Below are 27,157 nucleotides of genomic sequence, written 5' to 3'. Positions count from 1 at the left end.
GCATTGCTATGTTAGATGTAGAGCTGCAGGGTGTGATGCCTATAAAATGTGCACATGAAAGATGTAAATTCACCCAAAAGCTGTGGCTCAAAGGTGGTTGCATTTGGCAGGATTTTTCTTCCTGTGAATGTGCCACATAGTTGATTATCATCAGTTTCTTCTGAGATATTTGTTCTGTTTTTATAACTGCTTCTATGCTTCTGTAAAATAAAAAGGCAAACTTTCTATACATTGGCAGTGCATGGCTCTATGTAGGCAGAAGCAGATCCTTGGAACAGTTTTGTGTAATATACTCATGCCTTTCTTATTCGATTGTTGCCACTTAAAGCCCAGTGATGACTTGATGGAGTTGTATGGAAGTATCTAGGGATACCTTATCTGAAAAAACTTCCATAGTTTTACAGATAACACTAATCTGTGGGGGCTACATTGTTCTTTTGTAATAAAGGTGTTGAGTTACCAACTTCCCCTGTAAGTAGTTGTTTCCTTCTTCCCTGTCTGCTTAATTCCTGTGTTGTTTTTAAATTTTTGCCAATTTCCTGGCCCTGACCCCAGATTCATGAATTACGAGGCAAGATGTATTTCCATAAGGCAAGCACATTGCTATACATTGCTAGATGTTTGTTTTCACATAATTTAAAGACTGGATCTGTCAGAAGACTCTGAGGCCCATAAGAATTAAGCAGCCTGTGCAGGATCACAGAACTTGAGTTGCAGAAACAGCTAATGTTAACTATCGCATGTTGAGTACAAAGATATGGGCAAAGCCAACTTACTTCCTACATTGTTACCTTCATGAGGAACAGAACATTGGGGTATCACCCTAAAGTCTCACAGATACAATTTTCAGTGCACCCAAAGAGGGGCAACTTTGAAAGATAATTCCCTCAATAATCAGGGTCATAAGAAATATATATTTCCATAAACGCCCAAACGTTAAAAAAACAAAAGTAACTGCCAGGTCAACTAGATGTTTGTGTTTCTTAATTTGCAGATTCTTGCCCTTGTATCCGTGTTTATAGTCGTAAAATCATGATCAGGATGTTGCTTGGTGATTTTGAAGCCCAGAGTGGGTGGGGGTAGAGCACTGAGGAAGGACAGCCTGAGGGCAAATACCATTCCATTCCAGGGCCCAGTTGTCACCTGGTTAGTATATTTCTGTTCCGAGTTAATGCACTTTCTTCTGTGGACATTGGTGGAGACATAAAACCTGTTTGCTTATCTGGCCTCCTTCTGCTCTGTTGTGCTCACCCCACCCACTTGCTTCACCTTGCTCAGGACCCCCCTACTGTCCACTAAGACATTGCTTCTTTGGCTCTGTTACTGCTATCATTCACTTATCACATGTTTATTGAACATTTACTCTGTGCTGGGCAATGTTGCAGGTGTGGAGGACAGGGCATGGAACACAATGGTCAGGTTCTTTAGTGGTCTTATGTAATAGAGAGGGAGACAGATAATACACAGTTAAAAAAATAAATGAACAGTGTAATTTTGAATAATGACGAGTATGTGAACACAAAATGTAATGTGTTACGGGATTTTAGGGCAACAAATTTTACTTTGAGTGGGGGAGATCTCATATAAGCTGAGTCACAAATGATAAGCCACCAGGTTGATCCAGGAAAGCTAGGAATGTGTTGTTATCCCCACTTTATTCCCGTGGAAATTGAGGAAAGCCTGTTATCAGGACCATTCCTTGTTCACCTGGTGCTGCAAAACCATACCATGTGTCTTTTCTTTCAGGACTTAATGTTGACTATATGCTCTTTTCCAAAGTCAGAATTTAATGGGAGAACATGGGAAGTAGTGTCTACTTCAGGACAACGGCTAAGAGCACAAGCAGACCTAGATTAGTCCCATCTCACATACTGTCTACTCTGGAGGTCTCTAGGCAAGTTCCTTAAACCTGTCTCCCCATTTGTTAGAACTTTTGGAGTTATTGTGGATATTAAAAGAGATAATATTAAAAAACCATTTGGTTCTCTGAGGGGCTTCAGTAATAATCCCATGAATATTAAAATAATTTTCTATGGTTAGCAGTGAGAACCTAGGAGTACTATTAGCCTTCTCTCTATAGGATAATTTTTCTTTGATCTCTTCCATTCCCTCTCTCATCCCTCACATTCATTTATTTTAACAAATGCTTAAAAAAAAAAACCCTTTTATTGAGGCATGATTGACATACAAAAAACTGTACATACTTAATCAGGGGCTTCCCAGGTGGCACTAGAGGTAAAGAACCCACCTGAATGCAGGAGATGTAAGAGACACGGGTTTGACACCTGGGTTGGGAAGATCTCCTGGAAGAGGGTATGACAACCCACTCCAGTACCCTTGCCTGGAAAGTCCCGTGGACAGAGGAGCCTGGCAGGCTGCAGTCTGTTGGGTCACAAAGAGTCGGACACGACTGCAGTGACTTAGCACCCGTGCACGTGTACACGTGTGAAACATGCCATAATGCATTCATCACTTCCGAAAGAAGACTTTTTGCACATCCACCTCCCCTTGCTAGATTCTGCATAAAGAACATAATTAGACATGTTCTCACAGGTCTGTGCTCACCTGGTACTCAGCTAACAATCTGTTAACCAGTCAGTTGCATTCAGTATGATTGGCGACACAGTGCAGGAGGGGTGTGGAAGACAGAGGAACAGGTGCCCGACTATACAGGTAACATGGGCTTGGAATTCTAGTCTGCAGCAGCAAATGCAGGGAGGCATGCTGGTAGCTGAGTGTAGAGTTTGAGCTAAGTAAGGTAGGACAGGCTTTGAGAACAGAAACCTTGGTTTGCATAGAAGTTTTTACTGTATCCTATAAGGAATGAGAAACCTTTGAATAGTTTTAAACATCTGAGGAATAAATCTTCAATTTTGTCATCTAAAAAGATAACTGGTAGTTAAAATGATGAAAATATTGGAGAGAACAACTTCCAAGACAGCCTGAGTTCTTCTTTTTCTCATCTTCATCTTCATCCATACCAGGCAAGATTTTTCTTATGTTGTCATTACCACCACAATATAATTAAGTCATATTTACTCTTGATATTTAGATTTTAAAGTCAGCACACTAAGTAAAACTTGCATAGAGTCCAAAAAGTCCTTGAGAATTCCTTTAGGAGGGCATAACTTTGGAGATCAACTCTCTCATTAAGTCCAATCCAGCATGTGTTCCCCTCCGCTCCCAGGGTTGAAATAGATTGCTGCTGTTTTGCTTGGGCACCAGATGAAATAATTCCTTTTGTATTTAGGGGTCATGCTCTATGCAGTAAGAGGAAGCAACAGGCTCATGATCTCTCAGTCTGACTCCCACGACAGAGACCACGAGCATTGTTGCCTTTGACTGCTGCACCTGTGTTTGTGTGCTTTCTGGTACAGGTGTTTTATATTTGCAAAACATATATAGTTCAGTTCAAGCCAGTTTAAATGCACTTACAATACAACTGCTATAACTACAGTACCGACTTTTTGTGTTTTCTATATGTCAGACCATGCAGAATACATTTATCATCTAGTTTAACCTTTATTAAACATTTGAAATAACTGGAATTCATCTTTATTGAATAAATAAAACTGTTCCTATTAGATACATACTATTTTCAAGCTCACTAATAATTAAATGATTAACTGGGATTAAAACCTTGATCGGTTCTACTTCAATCCTATAATCTTAGCTGTTATGCTCAGTTTCAATTAGAAAGCCATTGCATTAACTTAGAAAAATGTAACAAATTTTATGATACCAGTGGTGTAGAAACAAGATTCCAAAGAGAGAAAGGGAGAGAGAGAATAAATGACTACTGTGTTTAAGAAGACTTTAAATAGTTATCTAGGAACATGAACAGATATTTGATAAAGGAAGAAGTACAAATGCCTAATACGTGAGGAAAAAAAGTTTTGTATAGGCGCATCCCAGGTGACCCAGTGGGTAAAGAATCCGCCTGCAATGCAGGAGACACAGGAGATGCAGGTTTGATCACTGGGTTGGGAAGATTCCCTGAAGGAGGCAATGGCAACCCACTCCAGTGTTCTTGCCTAGAAAACTGCATGAACTGAGGAGCCTGGCAGGCTACACTTCGTGGGGTTGCAAAGAGTCGGACACAGCTGTGCTAAGCTAACTAAATATCTGACATGAACAGGTACTTCAAAAAGGAGGAAACACAAATGCCTAATATATGAGAAAAAAGTTTTATATAACTGGCAGTCAAAAAAAAATTTTTTCTTTTATTACCCTGGCAAAAAATTTACTGAATGGTTGTATTTTCCATTGGCACCCCCATATGCTTCAATAACAATATTACTTCAGATTACAGTATGCATTGATTTAACTTTTGGGGAAACAATGTAGTAATATATTTTATCTTAACTAGAGAACCCTTTGTGGCAAGGAATAGAAGAAAATATAACTCAAGAGAAAAGAGGGATGTATTAAAAAAAATGAAAGGCATCTCCAGGAGCCAAGGGGCAGTAAATTCATCTAGGCCTCAGAGGAGCCTGCAAACAGGACTGTTAAAACTCCCTGTTCTTCAGACTAACCCCTTCCGCATTTCTGTTTGCATGGCGAAAAAAACCCCAAAACAAAACATGGCTATTGCAAATCTTGATTATACCGCTTCCTAGTACCAGTGCCTGGTAGAAACACAGAAGTGCCAATTACTGATATCTTGGACTTAGACTCTGATGGGCTAAGCTTTGGTCAGCAGTTACCCTTGGTCCCATCAGATGTGATCATAGACTACAAGGTCGCTTGGCTTAGCTATCTACTCAGAAAGTTCTGTGAAACAAGCACTCTTTGAAAGCGGGGTAAAGTAAGCAAATAGAAGAACACACTTTTTGTTACTTGCATCAACAGAGCTAAGGATGTTCATGTTCTTTGACCTCACAGTCCCAATTTTAGAAATCTGCCAGTAGGAAGTTACTGAGTGATTTAGTGAATCATTTATCACATCACATCACATTCTCTGGTGGGAATGGGAAGAAATGGGAAACCACTAACATGTTCAAAAATAGGGAAATGGCTAATGACTCTTCATGAGATTGTAGGTTATGCAAATATTAAAGACATGTTTTCAAAACATGTAAGAAGATACTTACAATGAAATGTAAATTATGTTGTGTGTGCTATACTAGGTTGCATTTTATATAATACATAGAAAAAAATACTAGAGGGAATTACACCAAACGCTAGATTTTAGAATCACTTTTGTTGTCTTCATAATTTTTCTTTAGATTTTAAATGGTTAACAGTGGCCATATAATAATTTTATGCTTATAAAAAATACTCAAAAAAGCAAATTATAATCTGGCAGGAAAGATAAACTTGTCCTAGGTAAAGTAATAGTAACTAAGCTAATATGTAGTAGTGTTACAAATTGTATAATAAAACCTTATGGATGGATTTAATAATAAATTTTTAAAAAGTAGAATGCACTGTTCAAAAGCTTTTTCCTATCACTGGTAGTACTCAGATGGAAAATAGATAAACATTGATAAGAGATACTATGGAATAGGTTCATCTATCAGGTATGAAGAATTAGATGGCCTCTAAAATCCTTTTCAACCCCCATGTTAGAAAAAGAAATTTACTTTGGAATGATTATTTTTAAAAATTCAATTAGATATTAGGGGAAGGTATGCAAAGCAAGTAGCTTTTGTGAAAGAGATATGAAATTGTAATAGAGGGGCTGCCAAAGTCTGTGGGATAAAGCATGAGGCAATGAATTTGAGTCACATTTTGAAAGAGGTGATAGGCAAGGATTGGATTATGTGAAAGTTCTTTTAAGGTCTACAATGATTGTTGCTAAGGCAGATTTAAGATTATACCAGGCATTTGTGGCTAAGGGAGAGTACCCAAGTTGGCTTGACAAATGGGAGAGTATTTTTCTTGCTCATCCTCTACTGAGTGAGTGAAGTGGTACAGAACTGAAATTGAAAAAGAGAGCAATCAGAGCACCCAGCATCTGGGTCTTTTCCAGTTAGTTGGCTCTTTGCATAAGGTGGCCAAAGTATTGGAGCTTTAGTTTTACCATCAGTCCTTCCAATGAATATTCAGCTTGATTTCCTTTAGGATTGCCTGGTTTGATCTTGATGTCCAAGGGAGTCTCAAGAGTCTTGTCTAGTACCACAGTTCGAAAGTGTAAGTTCTTCGGCACTCGGCCTACTCCTACATCTGACTACTGGAAAAACCATACCTTTGACTATACGGATCTTTATTGGCAAAATAATATCTCTGCTTTTTAATGCACTGTCTAGATTTAATGCACTTCCAAGGAGCAAGCGTCCATGGCTGCAGTCACCATCCACAGTGATTTTGGAGCCCAGGAAAATAAAATCTATCACTGTTTCCATTCCCCTCCTGCCCTGTCTATTTGCCATGAAGTGATGTGACTGGATGCCATGATCTTAATTTTTTGAATGTTGAGTTTCAAGCCAGCTTTTTCACTTTCCTCTTTGACCTTCGTCAAGAGCTCTTTAGTTCCTCTTCACTTTCTTCCAGCAATCTTGATTTCAGTTTGTGATTCATCCAGCCTGGCATTTCACATTGGGTACTGTGCATATAGGGCTTTCCTCAGTGGCTCAGCCATAAAGAATCTGCCTGCAATGCAGAGATGCAGGTTCGATTCCTGGGCAGAAAATCTCTCCTTGATGAGGGCATGGCAATCCACTCCAGTATCCTTGCCTGGAGACTCCCATGGATAGAGGAGCTTGGAAGGCTACAGTCCATAGGGTCACAAAGAGCTGGACAAGACTTAAGTGACTGAGCACTCAGGGAGTCTGCATAAATTAAATAGACAGGGTGACAGTATACAGCCTTGATGTACTCCTTTCCCAGTTTGGAACCAGTCTGTTGTTCTGTGTCTGGTTCTGACTGTTGCTTCTTGACCTGCATGCAGGTTTCTCAGGAGGCAGGTAAGGTGGTTTGGTATTCCCATCCCTTTAAAAATTTTCCATAGTTCATTGTGATCCACACAGTCAAAGGCTTTAGTGTAGTCAGTGAAGCAGTAGATAATTTTTCTGGAATTTTCTTGCTTTTTCCATGATCCAACGGATGTTGGCAATTTGATCTTGGTTCCCCTGCCTTTTCTAAATCCAGCTTGTACATCTGGAAGTTCTCAGTTCACATACTGTTGAAGCCTAGCTTAAAGGATTTTTAGCATTACCTTGCTAGTTTGTGATGTGAGCACAATGGTACAGTAGTTTGAACATTCTTTGGCATTGCCTTTCTTTGGGATTATAATGAAAACTGACCTTTTTGCAGTCCTGTGGCCACTACTAACTTTTCCAAATTTGCTGACATTTTCACTGCAGCACTTTAATAGCATCATCTTTTAGAATTGAAAATGGCTCAGCTAGAATTCCATCACCTCCATTAACTTTGTTTGTAGTAATGCTTGACTAAGGATTACTTGACTTCACACTCCAGGATGTCTGTCTCTAGAGTTGGGGTTAATATTATTAGCATTTTCTGTTTATACATAATATGCAAGATTTTTTAGATACCATCCTGTTTCATAAAGGTAATCTGTTGTAAGCATACATGCTTGCTTACATTGATGTACGTCATAACTACAAGTTATGTAAATTATAAAGTGATATTTTAGTATGAACTCTTACATTTAAAATATAATAATGTTTATCTTAATAGAAAAAAAAATCTCATTTCAAATTCCAGGAGAGTTATTAGACAATTCTAGTAGAAAGTTTTAGGTATACCCAAACTTTAATCCATTATTTAAATGAAAAAAAGAATAGGAAACTTATCACTTTAGTTTGAGATGATAATTTATCTAATAAATACAGATCTATAACATAATATTGGGACCTTTATTATATAATACTATAAGGGGCCTGGAAATTACCCTAATTTAAATTGGACAAGTTCAAGTCAGTATTTTTTTGTGAGTAGCCCAAAAATTACTTAAATGCTTAGTAAAGCTTCTTTAACTCATTCAACTAAGAAAATATTGTGTGGCCCCTAAATACTTTGAGCTGACCTTATCTTGGGGAAAGGACTATATTTATAAAATAACTTATTAAACTATTAGGCTTCTTCTAATTTTTTCCTTTTTCAAATAACATTATACAGTCATTTTTATGTGTATACTTTGTTTAGGATAGCTCACCCCAAGTGGCAAAGGTAGATAATGTGAAGTTTTATGGTATTTAATATGCATTACTATTTTGCCTTCTCAGTGCCTGTTTCATTTTCAGTTCAGTTCAGTAACTCAGTCGTTTCCAACTCTTTGCGACACCATGGACTGCAACATGACAGGTCTCCCCGTCCATCACCAACTCCTGGAGTTTACCCAAACTCATGTCCATCAAGTCGGTGATGCCATCCAGCCATCTCATCCTCTGTCATCCCCTTCTCCTGCCCCCAATCCCTCCCAGCATCAGGGTCTTTTCCAGTGAGTCAACTCTTCGTATGAGGTGGCCAAAGTATTGGAGTTTCAGCCTTAGCATCAGTCCTTCCAATGAACACACAGGACTGGTCTCCTTCAGGATGGACTGGTTGGATCTCCTTGCAGTCCAAGGGACTCTCAAGAGTCTTCTCCAACACCACAGTTCAAAAGCATCAATTCTTCAGCTCTCAGCTTTCTTCACAGACCAACTCTCACATCCATACATGACTACTGGAAAAAGCATAGCCTTGACTAGACGGACCTTTGTTAGCAAAGTAATCTCTCTGCTTTTCAATATACTGTCTAGGTTGGTCATAACTTCCCTTCCAAGGAGTAAGCATCTTTTAATTTCATGGCTGCAGTCACCATCTGCAGTGATTTTGGAGCCCAGAAAAATAAAGTCTGACGCTGTTTCCTCTGTTTCCCCATCTATTTCCCATGAAGTGATGGGACCGGATGCCATGATCTTCATTTTCTGAATGTTGAGCTTTAAGCCAACTTTTTCACTCTCCTCTTTCACTTTCCTCAAAAGGCTCTTTAGTTCTTCACTTTCTGCCATACAGGTAGTGTCATCTGCATATGTGAGGTTATTGATATTTCTCCCAGCAATCTTGATTCCAGCTTGTGCTTCATCCATCCCAGCATTTCTCATGATGTACTCTGCATATAAGTTAAATAAGCAGGGTGACAATATACAGCCTTGACGTACTCCTTTTCCTATTTGGAACCCGTCTGTTGTTCCATGTCCAGTTCTAACTGTTGCTTTCTGACCTGCATACAGATTTCTCTAGAGGCAGGTCAGGTGCTCTGGTATTCCCATCTCTTTTAGAATTTTCCAAAATTTATTGTGATCCTCATAGTCAAAAGCTTTGGCATAGTCAATAAAGCAGAAATAGATGTTTTCCTGAAACTCCCTTGCTTTTTCGATGATCCAGCAGACGTTGGCAATTTGAACTCTGGTTCCTCGCCTTTTCTAAAACCTGCTCGAACATCTGAAAGTTCATGGTTCACGTACTGCTGAAGCCTGGCTTGGAGAATTTTGAACACTACTTGGCTAGCATGTGAGATGAATGCAATTGTGCAGTAGTTTGAGCATTCTTTGGCATTGCCTTTCTTTGGGATTGGAATGAAAACTGACCTTTTCCAGTCCTGTGGCCACTGCTGAGTTTTTCAAATTTGCTGGCATATTGAGTGCAGCACTTTCACAGCATCATCTTTTAGGATTTGAAATAGCTCTACTGGAATTCCATCACCTCCACTAGCTTTGTTTGTAGTGATGCTTCTTATGGCCACTTGACTTCACATTCCAGGATGTCTGGCTCTAGGTGAGTGATCACACCATTGTGATTATCTGTGTCGTGAAGATCTTTTTTGTACAGTTCTGTGTATTCTTGCCACCTCTTCTTAATATCTTCTGCTTCTGTTAGCTCCATACCATTTTTGTCCTTTATTGAGCCCATCATTGCATGAAATGTTCCCTTCGTATCTCTAATTTTCCTGAAGAGATCTGTAGTCTTTCCCATTCTACTATTTTCCTCTGTTTCTTTGCATGGATCATTGAAAAAGGCTTTCTTATCTCTCCTTGCTATTCTTTGGAACTCTGCATTCAAATGGATATACTTTCCTTTTCTCCTTTGCCTTTTGCTTCTCTTCTTTTCACAGCTATTTATAACACTTCCCCAGACAGCCATTTTGCTTTTTCCATTTTTGGGGGGGGGGGTAGGGGGGTGGTTGTCTTGCTCCCTGTCTCCTGAACAATATCACGAACCTCTATTCATAGTTCATCAGGCACTCTGTCAGTCAGATCTAGTCCCTTATATATATTTGTCACTTCCACTGTATAATCATAGGGGATTTGATTTAGGTTGTGCCTGAATGGTCTAGTGTTTTTCCCCACTTTCTTCAACTTAAGTCTGAATTTGGCAATAAGGAATTCATGATCTGAGCCACACTCCGCTCCCAGTCTTGTTTTTGCTGACTGTATAGAGCTTCTCCATCTTGAAAAGAATATAATCAATATGATTTCGGTGTTGGCCACCTGGTGATGTTCGTGTGTAGAGTCTTCTCTTGTGTTGTTGGAAGACCGTGTTTGCTATGACCAGTGCATTCTCTTGGCAGAACTCTATTAGCTTTTGCTGTGCTTCATTCTGTATTGCAAAGCCAAATTTGCCTGTTACTCCAGGTGTTTCCTGACTTCCTACTTTTCCATTCCAGTCCCCTATTATGAAAATTACATCTGTTTCGGGTTTTAGTTCTAAAAGGTCTTACAGGTCTTCATAGAACCATTCAGCTTCAGCTTCTTCAGCCTTACTGTTTGGGGCATAGACTTGGACTACTGTGATATTGAATGGTTTGACTTGGAAACGAACAGAGACCATTCTGTCATTTTTGAGATTGCATCCAAGTACTGTATTTTGGACTTTTTGGGTGACTGATGGCTACTCCGTTTCTTCTAAGGGATTCCTGCCCACAGTAGTAATATTATGGTCATCTGAGTTAAATTCACCCATTCCGGTCCATTTTAGTTCACTGATTCCTAAAATGTTGACTTTCACTCTTGCCATCTCCTGTTTGACCACTTCCAATTACCTTGATTCATAGACCTGATATTCCAGGTTCCTATGCAATATTGCTCTTTACAGCATCAGACCTTGCTTGTATCACCAGTCACATCCACGACTGGGTGTTGTTTTTGCTTTGGCTCCTTCCTTTCTTTCTTTCTGGAATTATTTCTTCACTGATCTTCAGTAGTGTATTGGGCACCTACTAACCTGGGGAGTTCATCTTTTAATGTCCTATCTCTTTGCCTTTTCATAGTGTTCATGGGGTTCTTCATGCAAGAATACTGAAGTGGCTTGCCATTCCCTTCTCCAGTGGGCCACGTTTTGTCAGAACTCTCCACCATGACCCAGCTGTCTTTGGTGGCCCTATAGGGCATGGCTTAGTTTTGTTGAGTTAAACAAGGCTGTGGTCCATGTGATCAGATTGGCTAGTTTTCTGTGCTTGTGGTTTCAGTCTGTCTGCCCTCTGATACCCTCTTTCAACACCTACTGTCTTACTGGGGTTTCTCTAGCCTTGGATGTAGGGTATCTCCTCACAGCTTCCACTCCTGACCTTGGACATAGGGTATCTCCTTTTGGCCGCTTGCTGCTCCAGCATTTGAGATAACAATTTCTTTAGGATGGATCTTATAATTTAAAAGCATTTAACTCAGGGATAAAAAATGGTATTATTTAAATTTTTATCTTTTATTATGATGACATTCTGTTTCAAATATTTCTTTACCAATATTATCCAGAGTTGCTTTTAGATGAAAATGGAATCATGGAATTTTCTTAATTTTTCATCATCATAATTGTTATCCTTAGAATCAAACTATAAGGTTGGGTAGTCTTCATATCTAGAGTGACATAGAGAATATGATTAAAATTTTAGAAAAATTTAAGTTAAAATTGTTCTGGAGATTTTTATTTTCCAAATTAGTGTATTTCTTTTTTTTTTTTTTTTAATTCAGCTGTTTGACCTCTCAAGCCCTTTTGCTCTTTCTTTTTTATTTATTTTTGGCTGCACTGAGTCTTCGTTGCTATGTGCGGCTTCTGTAGTTGTAGCGAGCAGGGGCTACTCTTTTTTGTGGTGAGCGAGCATCTCATTGTGGTGGCTTCTCTTATTGCAGAGGTCTAGAGCATATGGGCTACAGGAGTTGCAGCTCTCAGCTTATAGAATGCGAGCTCAGCAGTTGTGGTGCAGCTTAGTTGCTCCATGGCATGTGGGATCTTCCTGGAGCAGGCATCGAACCTGTGTCCCCTGCATTTGCAGGTAAATTCTTAACCACTAGGGAAGTCCAGTGTATTTTATTTTAGTGCATTTATTTTAGTGCATTTATTGTTTATGCTGCTGACATTTAGTCATAATTTTAACATTGATATGGTACTTTTATATCAACATTATGACTTAATTTCAGGAATAACCTGAAGATTGAAGAGTTATTAAATGAAATGTATATAAGATCCCTGTGAAAAACTACCTGTCTTCTAGAAGTTTCCTTCTCAAAAGCAGTCATCTATGAAACCATTATGTGCCCTGACGATATAAAAAATAAATCATTGTAGTGTAGGAAGCATATCCTAGAACTGGGAACATTTTGCCTACGGGGTAGGAAAAAAAAGCACTTTTTATTGGTTGCTCACTAAGTTTTGTCTGACTCTTTGTGACCCCATGGACTGTAGCACACCAGGCTCCTCTGTCCTTCACTGTCTCCTGGAGTTTACTCAGATTCATGTCCATTTAGTCAGTCATGCTAGACTTACTCATGCACTTTCATTCAGTTTATGTGTTGAATACACCTAGGATTTCAGCTACAGGTGAGGAATTCTGAGGGAAAAGTGGGAGGTAGGCAGTGGCAAGTTTACTTGCCTCCTTTCTGCCCTGACATTTTAGGTACAAGCATCTTTTGTACCAACCTGAGATTTGTAACTTATATGTTGCTGGTCAGTTGCTCAGTTGTGTCCGATTCTTTGCGACCCCATGGACTGCAGCATGCCAGGCTTCCCTGTCCTTTACCATCTCCCGCAGCTTGCTCAACTCATGTTCATTGAGTTGGTGATGCCATCCAACTACCGCGTCCTCTGTCATCCCCTTCTCCTCCTGCCTTCAATCTTTCCCAGCATCTGGATCTTTTCCAGTGAGTCGGCTCTTCACATAAAGTGGCCAAAGTATTGGAGCTTCAGCTTTAGCATCAGTCCTTCCGATGAATATTCAGGGTTGATTTCCTTTAGGACTGACTGGTTGGATCTCCTTACAGTCCAAGGGACTCTCAAAAGTCCTCTCCAACACCAGAATTCAGAATCATCAATTCTTTGACACTCAGCCTTTTTTATGGTCCAACTCTCATATCTATACTGGAAAAACAGCTTTGACTATATGGACCTTTGTTGGCAAAACAATGTTTCGCTTTTTAATATGCTATCTAGGTTGGTCATAACTTTTCTTCCAAGGAGCAAACATCTTTTAATTTCATGGCTGCAGTCACCATCTGCAGTGATTTTGGTGCCCAATAAAATAAAGTCTTTCACTGTTTCCATTGTTTCCCCATCTATTTGCCATGGGGTATCAGATGCCATGATCTTAGTTTTTTGAATGTTAAGTTTTATACATGGCATAGTGCTTAAATGAGTTGTCAAGCTAAAGACAGTGTGTCTTTTTCTTTTAACAAAAAACACAAATGTTCCCTATTTACTAGCCCTTCATGTAAAGAGAGGTAGCCATGGGGACTTCCCTGGTGGCTTAGTGGTAAGTTATCCCCTTGCCAGTGCAGGAGAAATGGGTTCCATCCCTGATCCAGGAAGATCCCATATGCAAGGGAGCAGCTAAGTCCATATGCCACAACTCTTGAGCCTGTGTTCTAGAGCTGTGAAGATGCTGCTACTGAGCCCATGTACTGCAGCTACTGAAGCCTGCGTGCCTAGAGCCCGTGCTCTGCAACAAGAGAAGCCTTTACAGTGAGAAGACTGCACAGCACAACTACAGTAGCCCCCAGTTGTCTCAGCTAGAGAAAAGCCTGCACAGCAACAAAGACCCAGCCGGCCAGAAGTAAAGTTATTTTTAAAAAAGAGAGAAGTAGACACAGTACATATTTTGCAGGTTCTTATCTAGTAGATATATTTAAAGAAATAAATACAACGTGTCTTTTTCAAGTAAAGGTGATATTTGAATCAGTGAGAAAGTAACTGCAATTAGCAGAGGGATAGTGCTCTGGAGAAGGAAATAGCAACCCACTCCAGTGTTCTTGCCTGGAGAATCCCAGGGACGGGGGAACCTGTGGGCTGCCGTCTATGGGGTCGCACAGAGTCGGACACGACTGAAGCGACTTAGCAGCAGCAGCAGCAGTGCTCTGTGGACAGAAAGTTTTTTAAATGATTGGAAATGTTTCCATTACTATGTCATTTTACCACCAAAAATGACATATATCTTTCCCTTTTAAAAGTTAAAAAAATACAACACCCTCTTACACCCAACCTTAAGTACGGTTTTCAGTTTTTTTGGAGCATACTTGATTTACAGTGTGCTTTTTTTAGGTATACAGCAAAGTGATCAGTTACTCATATACATATATTTACTCTCTCTTTGTGTGTGTGTGTGTGTGTGTGTGTGTGTGTGTGTGTGTGTGTGTATCCTTTTCCCATATAGGCCATTCCAGAATATTGAGTAGAATTCCTTATGCTTGCTATACAGTAGGTTCTTAATATCTATATCATATATAGTGAAGTGAAGAAGTTGCTCAGTCGTGTCTGACTCTTTGTGACCCCACAGACTGTAGCCTACCAGGTTCCTCCATCCATGGGATTCTCCAGGCAAGAATACTGGAGTGGGTTGCTGTTTCCTTCTCCAATCACATATAGTAGTATGTATTAAATTCAGGTATTTTTTAAAATCTTCTTTAAATTTTTTGTAAGTAGTTTTAAGATATTAGACCAAATTTTTTTTAAAAAATGCAACAGCTTTCAAGACATCTAGGAAGATGGACGTTTACTAGAAGAATTTCAAGGAAATCCTTTGCATAATTGGTAGATAAGATTGAAAAATACATATATATCATGATTTATAAGTATAGCCAGTGATATACTTCTTCCCTGTAGAACAGCAAATCTCAGCTCTGGCAGTCATTAAAACCATGTACGTACGGAAGTAAATTGACTTAGTTCCACTCTTTCAAATGTCTGTATCATGAAATATTTAACCAAGATATTTCTAAAAAACAAAGCAGATTGAATCACATTGCTTTTTCTAAAACAGTATTCTATCTTTGTTGTTGTTTGATTGCTAAGTCGTTTCTGGCTCTTTTTCGACCTCATGGATTGTAGCCCACCGTGCTTCTCTGTCCATGGGATCTTTCTGGGCAAGAATAATGGAGTGGGTTGCTATTTCCTTCTCCAGGGGATCTTCCTGGCCCAGGGATCGAACTCATATCTCCTGCATTGGCAGGCGGATTCTTTACCACTGAGCCACCTGGGAAGCCATTTTATCTTTACCTCATCCTATTTTAAGTTGTTTTTGTTTTATAGTATTCATTTTGCACTGTCATACTTGTATTTAACTTATATACATTCCTACATGGGTCTGTGCATACATACATATTTGAGAGTGCAGTGCCCACATTTTATACTGAGACGATGTGCTATCAAAAAGTTTGGAGACCACTGTTCTGGAAGATCTCCCCTAACGCTCCTCTGTGCAGCAGTAACAGTAACAGGGCCCTGGCCAAAGTTGTCAGTCACCATTTTGCTTGTCTGCTTTCTCTTTGACTTCTTAGAAGAGACCATTTAGTGAAGTTTTATTATGTTTGATGCAACATCCACGGGACCCATAATAGTGAATGGACACTTATGGTCCTTGCTTTCCAGACGCTTTGGCAGTAGTAGGGATGACAAATGCTAAGAAGTGATAAATGCTCAAAGGAAATCCAGAAGATAGTGAGATTAGTCGTATGTGAAAGTCTTAAGTCCACAGGAACTGAAAAGGATAGTGTGGCTAAAGAAAAATGAGATTCCAGAAAAGTGATGATCAGAACTTTCTAAAAAAGATTCCTAAGTTCTTAGCAATGAACTCTATTGAATCCCATGTAAGGACTCAGTATTTCTTTGTAATTATTAATAAATGGGTTAAACAGTTTTAAAAGGGACCTCAAATTGATGGCTCCAAATTTCCTTTGACTCACACAATGGTTTTTGAGTTTTAAAATTTAAAAATAAAAATTATTCTCTCATTTGCCATATAACTAATTCATACTGTTTTAAACCTGTATGCTTACCCATTTGCATCATCTGCATGAATGCTAAATTCATTTGTCCCTGTTACCTTATGTAAAAGATAAAAATACTCCATACTCCATTAATAGTGAGTTGTTGACCATTATAAAGTAACTTATCTTGAGTTCTATTAGTCATTAATGTTCAAACTATTGTGTCTAAAAGACTATATGGATATTTTTAGTTCTTAGTATAATACTTAAAATCTAAGCATTATTTGTAAAGTTCACAATATACAGATTGCTAGAATAATAATTAAAAATTTTCAACAAGTACATTTGTAATTTATCAAGTACCAGTTCATCAGTTAAGGCCCATATGATGGAAATGGACCTTAAAAAATTTTAATTAAAATAATTAGTTGCCTTTTTATTCTTGGTCATCTTTTCTGCCACCAAGACAATAACTTAGAAAAGTTATTGAAAAGCTTATTGAAATCTAAATGTACATTTTTCTTTCTTTCTTTGGAGTTTTCTTTATTCCTATAATACAGAAAGTCCCTTACATACAAACTTTCAAGTTGCAAACTTTCAAAGATGCAAACATGTGTTTGCCTGTCTAATGCCTTGTTCATGTGTCTGGCGTACATCATCTCCTGCATGAATCCTCTACAACTGGTTGTGCTTTTGTGTACTTTACGGTACTGTATATAGAGTATAGTAGTGAAGTATCTTATTTGAGGCCAGTATGTCTGGAAGCAAGCATAAAAGCAATGGTGATGTAGCTGGTACTACTGTATTTTTCAAGGTACTGTATGTTAAGATTAAAAATGTTTTCTTTATTTTTATGTATTTTTTAATATATCATTTGTGTGAAAACTACTATAAACCTAGTATAGTACAGTAGTATGTAGCCAATTGTGTTAGTTGAGTACCTGAGCTAATTTTGTTGGACTTAATGAGCAAATCTTGGACTTAACAATGTGCTCCTGGAATGGAACTCATTCGTATGTAGGGGACTTACTATACACTTCTGAGATTGCATCAGAAATTAAACTGCATGTTTTAATTGTGCCATATTACTGTGGGATAAAAGGGAAGAAATAATAAGTAGAGTGGATGATTTGCAAACATAAGATGCTGGTTATATTTAGGGTTATATTTATTTTTTCTTTACATTGAGTTTATCCTTTAGGAATATTTGGGCCAACACAAAAGGCCTAAGCAGCAGCTGTTATGCCAGTAAGTAGTACATTAGAGTCTTCAGGAAAGGAAGACAGTACTTAAATCTTGGTCAAAAAGAGAGTATGCTATATGGCTCAGGAAACTCAAACAGGGGCTCTGTATCAACCTAGAAGGGTGGGATGGGGAGGGAGATGAGAGGGAGGTTCAAAAGGGAGGGGATATATGTATACCTATGACTGATTCATGTTGAGGTTTGACAGAAAACAACAAAATTCTGTAAAGCAATTATCCTTCAATTAAAAAATAAATTAATTTTAAAAAGAGAGAGAGAAATGAAAGCTCTCTCTCTTTACTCCCAAGTTAGTAGCAAGTAACTGGCTGTATTTTATTTACCCTTTATCTGACCTGGCCAGGGCAAAGCCCAAGTTTTATTTTCTTAAAGCCTCAGAGGAGCTTTTTTTGGAAACTGCATGGCTATTTCAAAGTTGGGGGGAAAAAAAAAAGGTTTCTGTGGAAATTTATGAAAAGAAAACATTTTTCTTAACTTCCTTCTCAAAACCCATGATTGATGGAACATGGTTTGGGAACATATTTTGAAAACAAAGTGGCAAGAGATGAGACTAGAAAGGTAAGCAAGGGACAGTGCCTTGAGGCCTTATAAGGAGTTTGGATTTCATTCTCAATGCAGTAAGCAGCCATTGAGGATATCAGCTGACAAGTGAGGAATAGTTCTGCAAACCACAATGAAATTTGTGAATCTGCTACAGGTTTCCTCACTTTAGAACCTGAAATAAGATCCTTTCCCTGTCTTTGCTGCATAATGAAATCTTCATCCCTCAAGATAAAATTCAAACTTCCCTTCTCCAATGAAGGAGGTTGTTTAAGAGAGGTTGGTACTGGAATTAGATGTTTTAGTGAAGGAGTTGGTGAGTGAGTAGCTTGTCCAAGGTAGACACTGAAGAAAGGAAAGAATGCAGAAAAACAGTAAAGGCAGTAGAGAACATGAACAAATGGACTGAGAAACAGCATATGTGTATATGTAAAATATACACAACATAAAATTTATCACTGTAGCCATTTTTAAGTGTACAGTTCTCTAGCATCAGTACCTTCACATTGTTTTACCACCATCACCACTATCCATGTCTAGAATTTCTTTTGTTTTTCCTAACTGAAACTCTGTACCTATTTAATATACCCATTTAATACTTGCAGTAATATTTTGTTCACAATACATGACAACCACAGTGCTAGAACCTGATAGGTGGGCATCGTCATGGTGGTTGTTCAGTTGCTCAGTCGTGTCTGACTCTTTGCATCCCCATGGACTGCAGCACGCCAGGCTTCCCTGTCCTTCACCATCTCCTGGAGCTTGCTCAGACCCATGTCCATTGAGTCAGTGATGCCATCTAGCCATCTCGTACTCTTTCATCCCCTTCTTCTCCTGCCTTCGGGCTTTCAGGCAGATGAAAGAGATGCAGATAAAGAGCACTAAACCACTAGAGTAAGGGTGTTTGTAAAGAGTGACTCTGTTGTGAGATGCGTAAAGCAGAAGGATACAGAGAGACTGAACAGAGAAGAGAAACGAGCACCTGTTATGTGCCCAGCATGATATTAAGTGCTTTGTATATGTTCTTCAATGAAACATAGCTAAGAATGGATTCGTTCAGGAGTTTAGAGTAAAAAAGGTAGAAATCTAGCTGGTGGCAATACTAGAATTGTAGAACTTGACATCTCAGAATTAACATCTTGATGAAGTGATGTGACTTACAGGAAATACATAGCTCATCCAGTCTAGGGTTGTTACTTTGTAATCAAGTGGAATCCAAAGAAGTTCTGTAAAAACAATAATGGCCGTAATGAAAGAAGAAACACCATATTTATCAATTAACTTTGTTCCTGCTTTGAATTTAGATAATATCGATGATTTGAGATTAGTACAAAGCAAAATTAGATGAAAAGCATGCCTTTATCTTAGAGTGGAGCATGATAGGGGAAATGCTGAAATATTATCAACCTAAAACTGTGTTTATTGCTGAGCTGTGTATGTGAAGAGATGAAATGACTGGTGTGATGCAGGAAATCTATAGGTGAGGTCAAACAAACTATAAATTGGGGCATGAGGGTCATGCCCCAATTTAGGCTCATAAGGAATGGCTTTCTAATCCAAGATTAAATGTTTTTAACCAGAAGAGCATTGTTAAAGTCATATAACACTTCAGATACAAGGTTTCTTCTCCTAAACTACATACCTAAAATATACAAACTATTCCTATCCACATGCCATTAGAGAGAGGTATAGCTTCTCATCATGGTCTTCCAAAGTAGAAGAATAATGTTAATAGAATTGAGTTAAAACCCAGAATGAGCAACAATTTAACCTACGATTATATTGTCATCCATCAGGAAACCCTGGTTTGGGGGGACTGTTTAATGATACTGTGTGGTTGGGACTTTAAGTGACTATTTAACTAAATGAATAATATAAAAAATGAATTAAAAGGGGCTTCCCTTGTGGCTCAACTGATAAAGAATCCACCTGCAATGTGGGAGACTTGGGTTCAATCCTTGGGTTGGGAAGGTCCCCTGGATAAGGGAAAGGCTACCCACTCCAGTATTCTGGCCTGGAGAATTCCATGGACTGTATAGTCCATGGGGTTGCAAAGAGTTGGACACGACTGAGCAACTTTCAAAGACATACATACATATATTAAGAGGCTTCCCTGGTGGCTCAGTGGTAAGGAGTCCACATGCCAAAACAGAGTATATGGATTTGATCCCTGGTCTGGGAAAATCCCACATGCCACAAGACAGCTAAGCCCATGCACCACAGCTGCTTAGCCAGAGCACTAGAGCCTGTGAGCCACAACTGTGCAGCCCAGGTGCTGCAACTACTGAAGCTCTTGTGCCTAGAGCCTGTGCTCCACAAGAGAGACCACTGCAGTGAGAGGCCCCCAGCTAGAGAGTGGCCCCTGCTTGCTGTAACTGAAGGAGGCCTGTGCACAGCAACAAAGACCCAGCAGAGCCAAAAAATAGATAAATAAATCTTAAAATATATATTAAAAATCTTTTAATTTAAAAGAATAGAGATTGAGGGATAATTGGTTTGTTTTGAAGATCTGTATAGAAATAATCTGGGACAGAATATTCAAGAAACTTGATTTAGGGACTTCCCTGGTGGTCCAGTGGTTAACAGTTAATGTTTCTAATGTTGGGTGGTGGGAGGGGGGTGCGGTTCAGTCGTTAGTTGAGGAACTAAGACCCCACATACTGCACAGCATGGCCACAAAGAAACAAAACATCCCCCACGATTTCCTTAGCATGCATTCAAGAACTTATAGGCTTCACTTCATTAAGATTCAGAGACATACAAAACAGAAATTACACATCAGTTGACTGGGTTGTTTAATTATAGTTTCTTTTTAAGTCAATGAGGAAATCATTTTAATAAATTGTTTGATTTATTAGATGACTATTAGAGTACTAAAGTGTGCAAAATAGATTAAGATTCATATTTCATTCTATGAAAATGGAGATTGTCTCCCAGTTAAATATCACTGGAGAATCAATTTGAGGATTTTACTCCTTAGTTAATAACTGAAAGTAAGAAGTACTTTAATTATTTTTTTCCAACTTCTTGTTCTGTTTGAACAAAATGAAATACTAACTTTCACTTGGTATAATTGTCCTGTTTTTATCCTGCCAAAATATATTTATCAGTAAATAATTATTTAAGCCAACTTTGCCATTAGTACATGGAAGTTTTCAATTATATGTTAGATGATATGTTAGGTAGCTGTAAACCAGATTGCTGGGACAGGAGCTTCCCTGGTGGTTGAATGGTTAAGACTCTGCACTTCCACCTCAGAGGGCACAGGTTTAATCCCTGGTCAGAAAACTAAGATCCCATGCTGCACAGCTTGGCAAAAACACAAACAAACAAACAAACAAGCAAGGTCAGACAACTTCCTCACTCCCCCCCTCTTTTTTAGACATTATAAATTAGTAAATTTTAATTCAAGAAGCACAGGTTACATGGTAAAATTTTTGTTTTAGATCATTTACATTAGAAATGGTAAGCTATTAAAAATACTAGGAGCCTTTCAGTTCAGTTCAGTCACTCAGTCGTGTCCGACTCTTTGCAACCCCATGAATCGCAGCACGCCAGGCCTCCCTGTCCATCACCAACTCCCGGAGTTCACTCAGATTCATGTCCATCAAGTCCGTGATGCCATCCAGCCATCTCATCCTCTGTCATCCCCTTCTCTTCCTGCCCCCAATCCCTCCCAGCATCAGAGTCTTTTCCAATGAGTCAACCCTTCGCATGAGGTGGCCAAAGTACTGGAGTTTCAGCTTTAGCATCATTCCTTCCAAAGAAATCCCAGGGCTGATCTCCTTCAGAATGGACTGGTTGGATCTCCTTGCAGTCCAAGGGACTCTCAAGAGTCTTCTCCAACACCACAGTTCAAAAGCATCAATTCTTCGGCGCTCAGCCTTCTTCACAGTCCAACTCTCACATCCATACATGACTACTGGAAAAACCATAGCCTTGACTAGATGGACCTTAGTTGTTAATAAAAAGTAAGCTAAGTTTGATATAGTGATAAAACAAGTGGTTATGAAATACCTTGTGACTAGGAGAACTTTCTGACTTCCTCACTCAACAGAGTTTGTAAAGAAGTAACCACTCTACAAGGAGGAGAAGCCTGATAACAGGATGACAGCCCACTAAGTCTTTGTGCCTGTGTATTAAGTTTCTTCAAAGTCTTTAATACATAACTAAAATGAATAACTGAGTTGGTTAGCATGGATTTTAGATATTTTTCAAGACTGATATCAATGACAAATAATCTTATTAATTAAACATTAATTTGAAAGATCCTTTAAAATATATTGTTATAAACTTCATTGTTCACAAATGAACATTGTGTCGGGAGCTAATTAGGTCACTTTTCAATTTTTGAAGATTTTTTTTTAAATCACAGGAAACAGAATGAACCAGTAATTATCTCTACTATTGATGACGAGAAAGGCAATAGATCATATCAAAATCTTTGTTTTTTAAAATTATTGGATAATTTATATACAGTAAAATTCACCCTCTTTAGGGTACAGTTCTGAGTTTTGACAATGCATACAGTCATATAACCAGCACAATGCAGATATGAAACATTCCCATCACCTTTGACAATTCTGTTGTACCCTTTTGTAATCAAATCAGTTCCTCCACCCTCCTGCAACCTTGGATCTAGTTTTTGTCCTTGTGTGCTTCAGTACTTTGGCCACCTGATGCGAAGAACTGACTCATTTGAAAAGACCCTGATTCTGGGAAAGATTGAAGGTGGGAGGAGAAGGGGATAACAGAGGATGAGATGGTTGGATGGCATCACCAACTAAATGGACATGAGTTTGGGTAACGTCCGGGAGTTGGTGATGGACAGGGAGGGCTCATGTGCTGCAGTCCATGGGGTCGCAAAGAGTCGGACACAACTGAGTAACTGAACTGAATTGTGCTTGCCTTTTCCAGAATGTCATATGGAATCTTAAATGTATGGCATTTATTTATTATTTTTGGCTTCACGGGGTCTTCCTTACTGCGTGTGGGCTTTCTCTAGTTGTGGGTGAGCAGGGCCTACTCTAAGTTGTAGTGTGTGGGCTTCTCATAGACTCAAGGCACCTGGGCTTCAATAGTTGCAGCACATGGGCTTGGTAGTTGTGGCTCTTGGGTTCTAGAGCACGGGCTCAGTAGTTGTGACCCACGGGTTTAGCTTCTCTGTGGCTTGTGAAATCTTGTGGACCAGGGATTGAACCCATGTCTTCTGTATTGGCAAGGGATTCTTACTCACCATGCCACCAGGGAAGTCCTCCAGTGTTTTAAGTTGGCTTTCTTACTAACACACATGCAAGTGTCCTTAGTTCATTTCTTGAGTGTTGTAAAGACAGATTTACCACAGTTTGCTTATTTATTCACTGATTGAAGGTCAATTGTGTATTTTCCAGCTTTTGGTAGTTATGAATAAAGCCTCTGTAAACATTCATGTACATACATGTTGCTGATTCACATTGATATATCAGAAAAACCATCACAATATTGTAATTATCCTCCAATTAAAAGAAATAAAATTTTCATTTGCACGTTTCTGTTAATGTAAGTATTCTTTCCACTTGGGTAATTACCTAGGAGTGTCATTGCTGGGTCATATGGAAGTGCTGGTTTAACTTTATAAGAAACTGCCATGGCTACTAGTGAGTAGCTTAAATTTAGTCACTAGTTTGTGGTAGATGCCGAATATAATTTCAGATTACCCATTGTGAACAATAAGAGTCAATGATATTTTGTTTAAAACTGTAATTATCACTTCCTAGCTGCAAGTCGTATTGTGGTTTTTACTATATAGATTCAAACTGTGCAAAATTTCTTAAAGGTTATTATTTTACTAGTGTTACTGGCCAAGATTTTTAACCTGTTAAACCTAGGTTTCTCTTCTACAGAATGGTAATATTAATCCATACCTTACCTATATTATTATTATTATTTTTTTTTTTTGCAGAAGAGCATTCTCTTTTGTAAAATGTTGATAAATCATTATTACCTCACAGTGAGGGTTTAATGAAATGCTGCATGGCAGGTGCTTACCAGAGCACCAGGCACAAAGTAAAGGTTAGCTATAAAAAAAGAAAAGGTATTTGTTTGAAAACCAAACCTAAGATTATAATTTAAATATGGCTATCAAAATTCAGCAAGCACAAAATTGGTTCATTTTATGACAGGGAAACATTCTGCTTTTTGCATTACTGAAATTTGCCAAGGCTAAGTGGTCTTTGGAATCAAATATAAAGAGTTTTCCTGACACAGTGAATTTTAAACAGACAGGTGAAGTTTGTGAAGGTCATAAAAGGCAATTCCGGTGTCTTCTCTTTGACTCCTTTTCTCCATGTTGTAATTGTCTGTTCATGCTTAATATGCAGATTTCTTTTATTAAGAATTAAGTTGATAAGTCTACTTCCTGATGAGCCTTATCTGAATGTGTAATAATAGTTCCCGCATACCACACCTTGAGTGTTTCCTACCTGCCCTGATATTAAGCAGTTCCTAAGCAGGTGCAATTGAGTCAGAGCTTTAGGCTGCCACTGAGTATCAAGTCTCTGCCCCAGCAGTTCTCCAGGTTGGTTCCTATAGTGTAGTCCCAGACCAACAGTGTCATCATCACCTGGGAGCTTGTTAGAAGTGCAGATTCTGGGGTTGAATTCAACTCCTGAGATAGGACCAGGCAGTGTGTGTTTTAAAATTCCATCCAGATGATCTGGTGTGTGAGAACCACTGCATCTGGACACAGCAAGGAGGGGTTTGGAAACACTGCTTTCAACTGTGAGAGTGATGTCTATAGCCTGTTACTTCATTGTAATTTTATACATATTTTAATTGACACTTTCTGATTTTTCAGGACTATGAGAAATTTTGAAAGTACTGATAAATGATATAAACTTATAAAGATATATAAAAATAAGTAAACAGTGCTCTGAAACCACATAAAACTTGGTGTCCTTAGGAAATTTATGAGTAGTAGTTATTCATCCTGCACCAAGGTCAGTGAACTGTGCTAAAATAGAAAGTCTTCAGTGGCAAAATAGCATTTGAGATCTTTTAAAATGACATTTTAACATCTTAAGCCTGTGAATCCTGAATCTGTAAACCTCTTTGGTCCAGAGCATGGACCCAGTTCAAGTGGAAACAAACTGTTTTCATGTTGGCTTTTTTAGAGCATTACTAATAGTTAAGGAATTGGTCAGTTTATAAACTGTCCTATTCCCAAGTGTATTTCTAGTACATTTGATGCTTCTATGAGCTTTTATTGTTGTTTGCTATAATAAATAGACATCTCTCCATCCTCACATACTTGGTCTTTTGAAAAACACTCTAGCAACCCTCCTCTGGGGAGGAGTGGCATATTATGCATGAGGTTGTCTGTGAGCAGTGAGGTCTGAGAAGGTCCTGAAGTAAGCAGTGCATCATCAGAGCTCCCTCCCGGCTGACCTGTGGCTGCGAGAGGCTTTAGAGCCGGGAGAGATTTTATCACATGAACTTTAAAAGAGTAGAGCCAAATATTTTCTTATCAAACCAAAGTAGACTAATTTTCAGTATATATGAAATGATGTCCACTGATGACGGTAAGTAGTTTCATTTTCTAGTGTATCTTTTCTCTCTTTTTTTTTTCTCCCCCCAGTTTATGTGGGTCATTTTATAACAGCATGCTTAAAGGGCATGAAAGTTGCAGAGTTTGGTTTAAGTTAAGAATAAGATTCACATTATTTTTCAACTTTAACATTAAAATATGTACTCTATTTATGGTTTCTGCTTCTTCCAGGAGGCTGTTTCTGGGTTAGCAAAATACAAGTTTAATAGTTCTGTTTCTCTGACTCATTCTTACTAACATTAGAAATTTGAAAATTTAGTCACTGACGGGAGGATGCAGAGAAAGAAAATCAGAGTTTTCTCTTTTTTTCTTTCATTACTGGTGTGAACAAAGCTAAGAAATATTTGCTACTAAACATTTTCAAGTACTACTGCACAAAATACTGTTCTGTTCAAGCAAACAGATCATCCACCGTCCCATCTTCTTGTTTTAGCGAAGTTCAGGAGAGAGAATATTACCTGCTTTTCAGTATGAGATAGCAAATAGAGACAGGCATGGAAGTATTTTTGTTGTTAGTGGTATTAAGCCATCATTTTTCTCCTCCAATATTCTGGAGTGTATTAATGAAAATTGATTCTTTCAAAGAGGAATGAAACTCTATGTGGTAGAAATGTAATCATGTGACAGGAAATTTCTGCTAAAAGTATTTTTTAAAACTGAGATGGGTTTAATTCTGTGATGCTATTTTCCCACTGTCTGCATGGATCTGTTAACCTTCCTGAGGAATGTCTACACTGCTGTCTACACTGTTAAATAAAATGAACTGAACCTTAAAACAGGTAGTCTTCATAGTTTATCAGGATTCTTTTCCTTGCGGTGTCGTTCTTCCTTCTTTAGGTCTTGGGGGGCGGCGGGGGAGGGGGGTGGGAGTTGCACTGAGTATGGAAGTCCAAGGGTGGGGCTGGTCACAGTTCTGTAGCCAGGAAGCTGAGGCTCCCTCCTGCAGCTGCACAGTCTTGGCTGGCTCTTTTCCCAAGTTCTAGTAGTTGCTAGAGATTGAGTAACCCACTTCATGTCTGCCTTGGCTCCCTCCATTATCCAGGAAGAAGCCTCAGTTCCTTTGCAGGGGTTCTACTCTTCTTGCATAAAGTTTAAAGTTTTTGTGATCTCCACATGGTTTACCATCACACTCTAAACATGAAATTTTTTTAAAAAGCAGCAAAAGGGAAGTATTTCCTTTCTCGGTTAGTGAATTCTTTCTTTCTCTGACACAACATCTGTTTCCTCTCATTACACCTTCAAATAGTTAAGGATCATTGGAGAGAAGTGCTACTCGAATTTTCTGCTCTAATGGACAACTTCCTATAGTGAGGGGCCACTGTAAGTGTGGGTTTTAGAAGTTCCTTTTATGGTTTTTAAACTGAAAGACAGTAATGTAGCACTTCCTGCCCACACCACTGGTTATTTGGTGTATATATTATTTGTAAAAAGTTTTATCTTTTTTTAAATGACTTGAAACTTTCCGTTTTAAAAACTTTTGCTTGTAGACAAACTCACATGAAAACTGCAGAGAAAAATGGAACATGAAGAATGACTCTATGGGAAGTATTTGTCCATCTTTGCAGGAATGATAATATGGTTTGCATGCAAATGATATGTAAATTAAATTGTAATTCAAGATTAAGATTTAAA

The 27,157-nt window shown here is 38.6% G+C and overlaps 1 protein-coding gene across 5 annotated transcripts in view; it reads left to right on the top strand.

Annotated features, from left to right (window-relative positions):
* The window catches only part of FGD4 (FYVE, RhoGEF and PH domain containing 4), a 239,094-nt gene that overhangs the window by 102,962 nt on the left and 108,975 nt on the right, over positions 1 to 27,157 (top strand). The window contains exon 1 of one of the 5 annotated variants that reach the window (XM_004006741.4): positions 25,302 to 25,499. The exons of the other annotated variants lie outside the window; for them this stretch is intronic. Coding sequence (XP_004006790.3) covers positions 25,409 to 25,499 — 91 coding nt within the window. The 5' untranslated portion in view covers positions 25,302 to 25,408. Of the gene's footprint in view, positions 1 to 25,301; positions 25,500 to 27,157 lie in introns of those variants that run through there. 5 annotated transcript variants of the gene reach the window in all.

This window comes from Ovis aries, chromosome 3 (genome assembly GCF_016772045.2).
Source record: "Ovis aries strain OAR_USU_Benz2616 breed Rambouillet chromosome 3, ARS-UI_Ramb_v3.0, whole genome shotgun sequence".
NCBI classification, from domain to species: Eukaryota; Metazoa; Chordata; class Mammalia; order Artiodactyla; family Bovidae; genus Ovis; species Ovis aries.
Note: the sequence above shows the minus strand (reverse complement) of the source record. Positions and strands in the feature narration are given on the sequence as shown.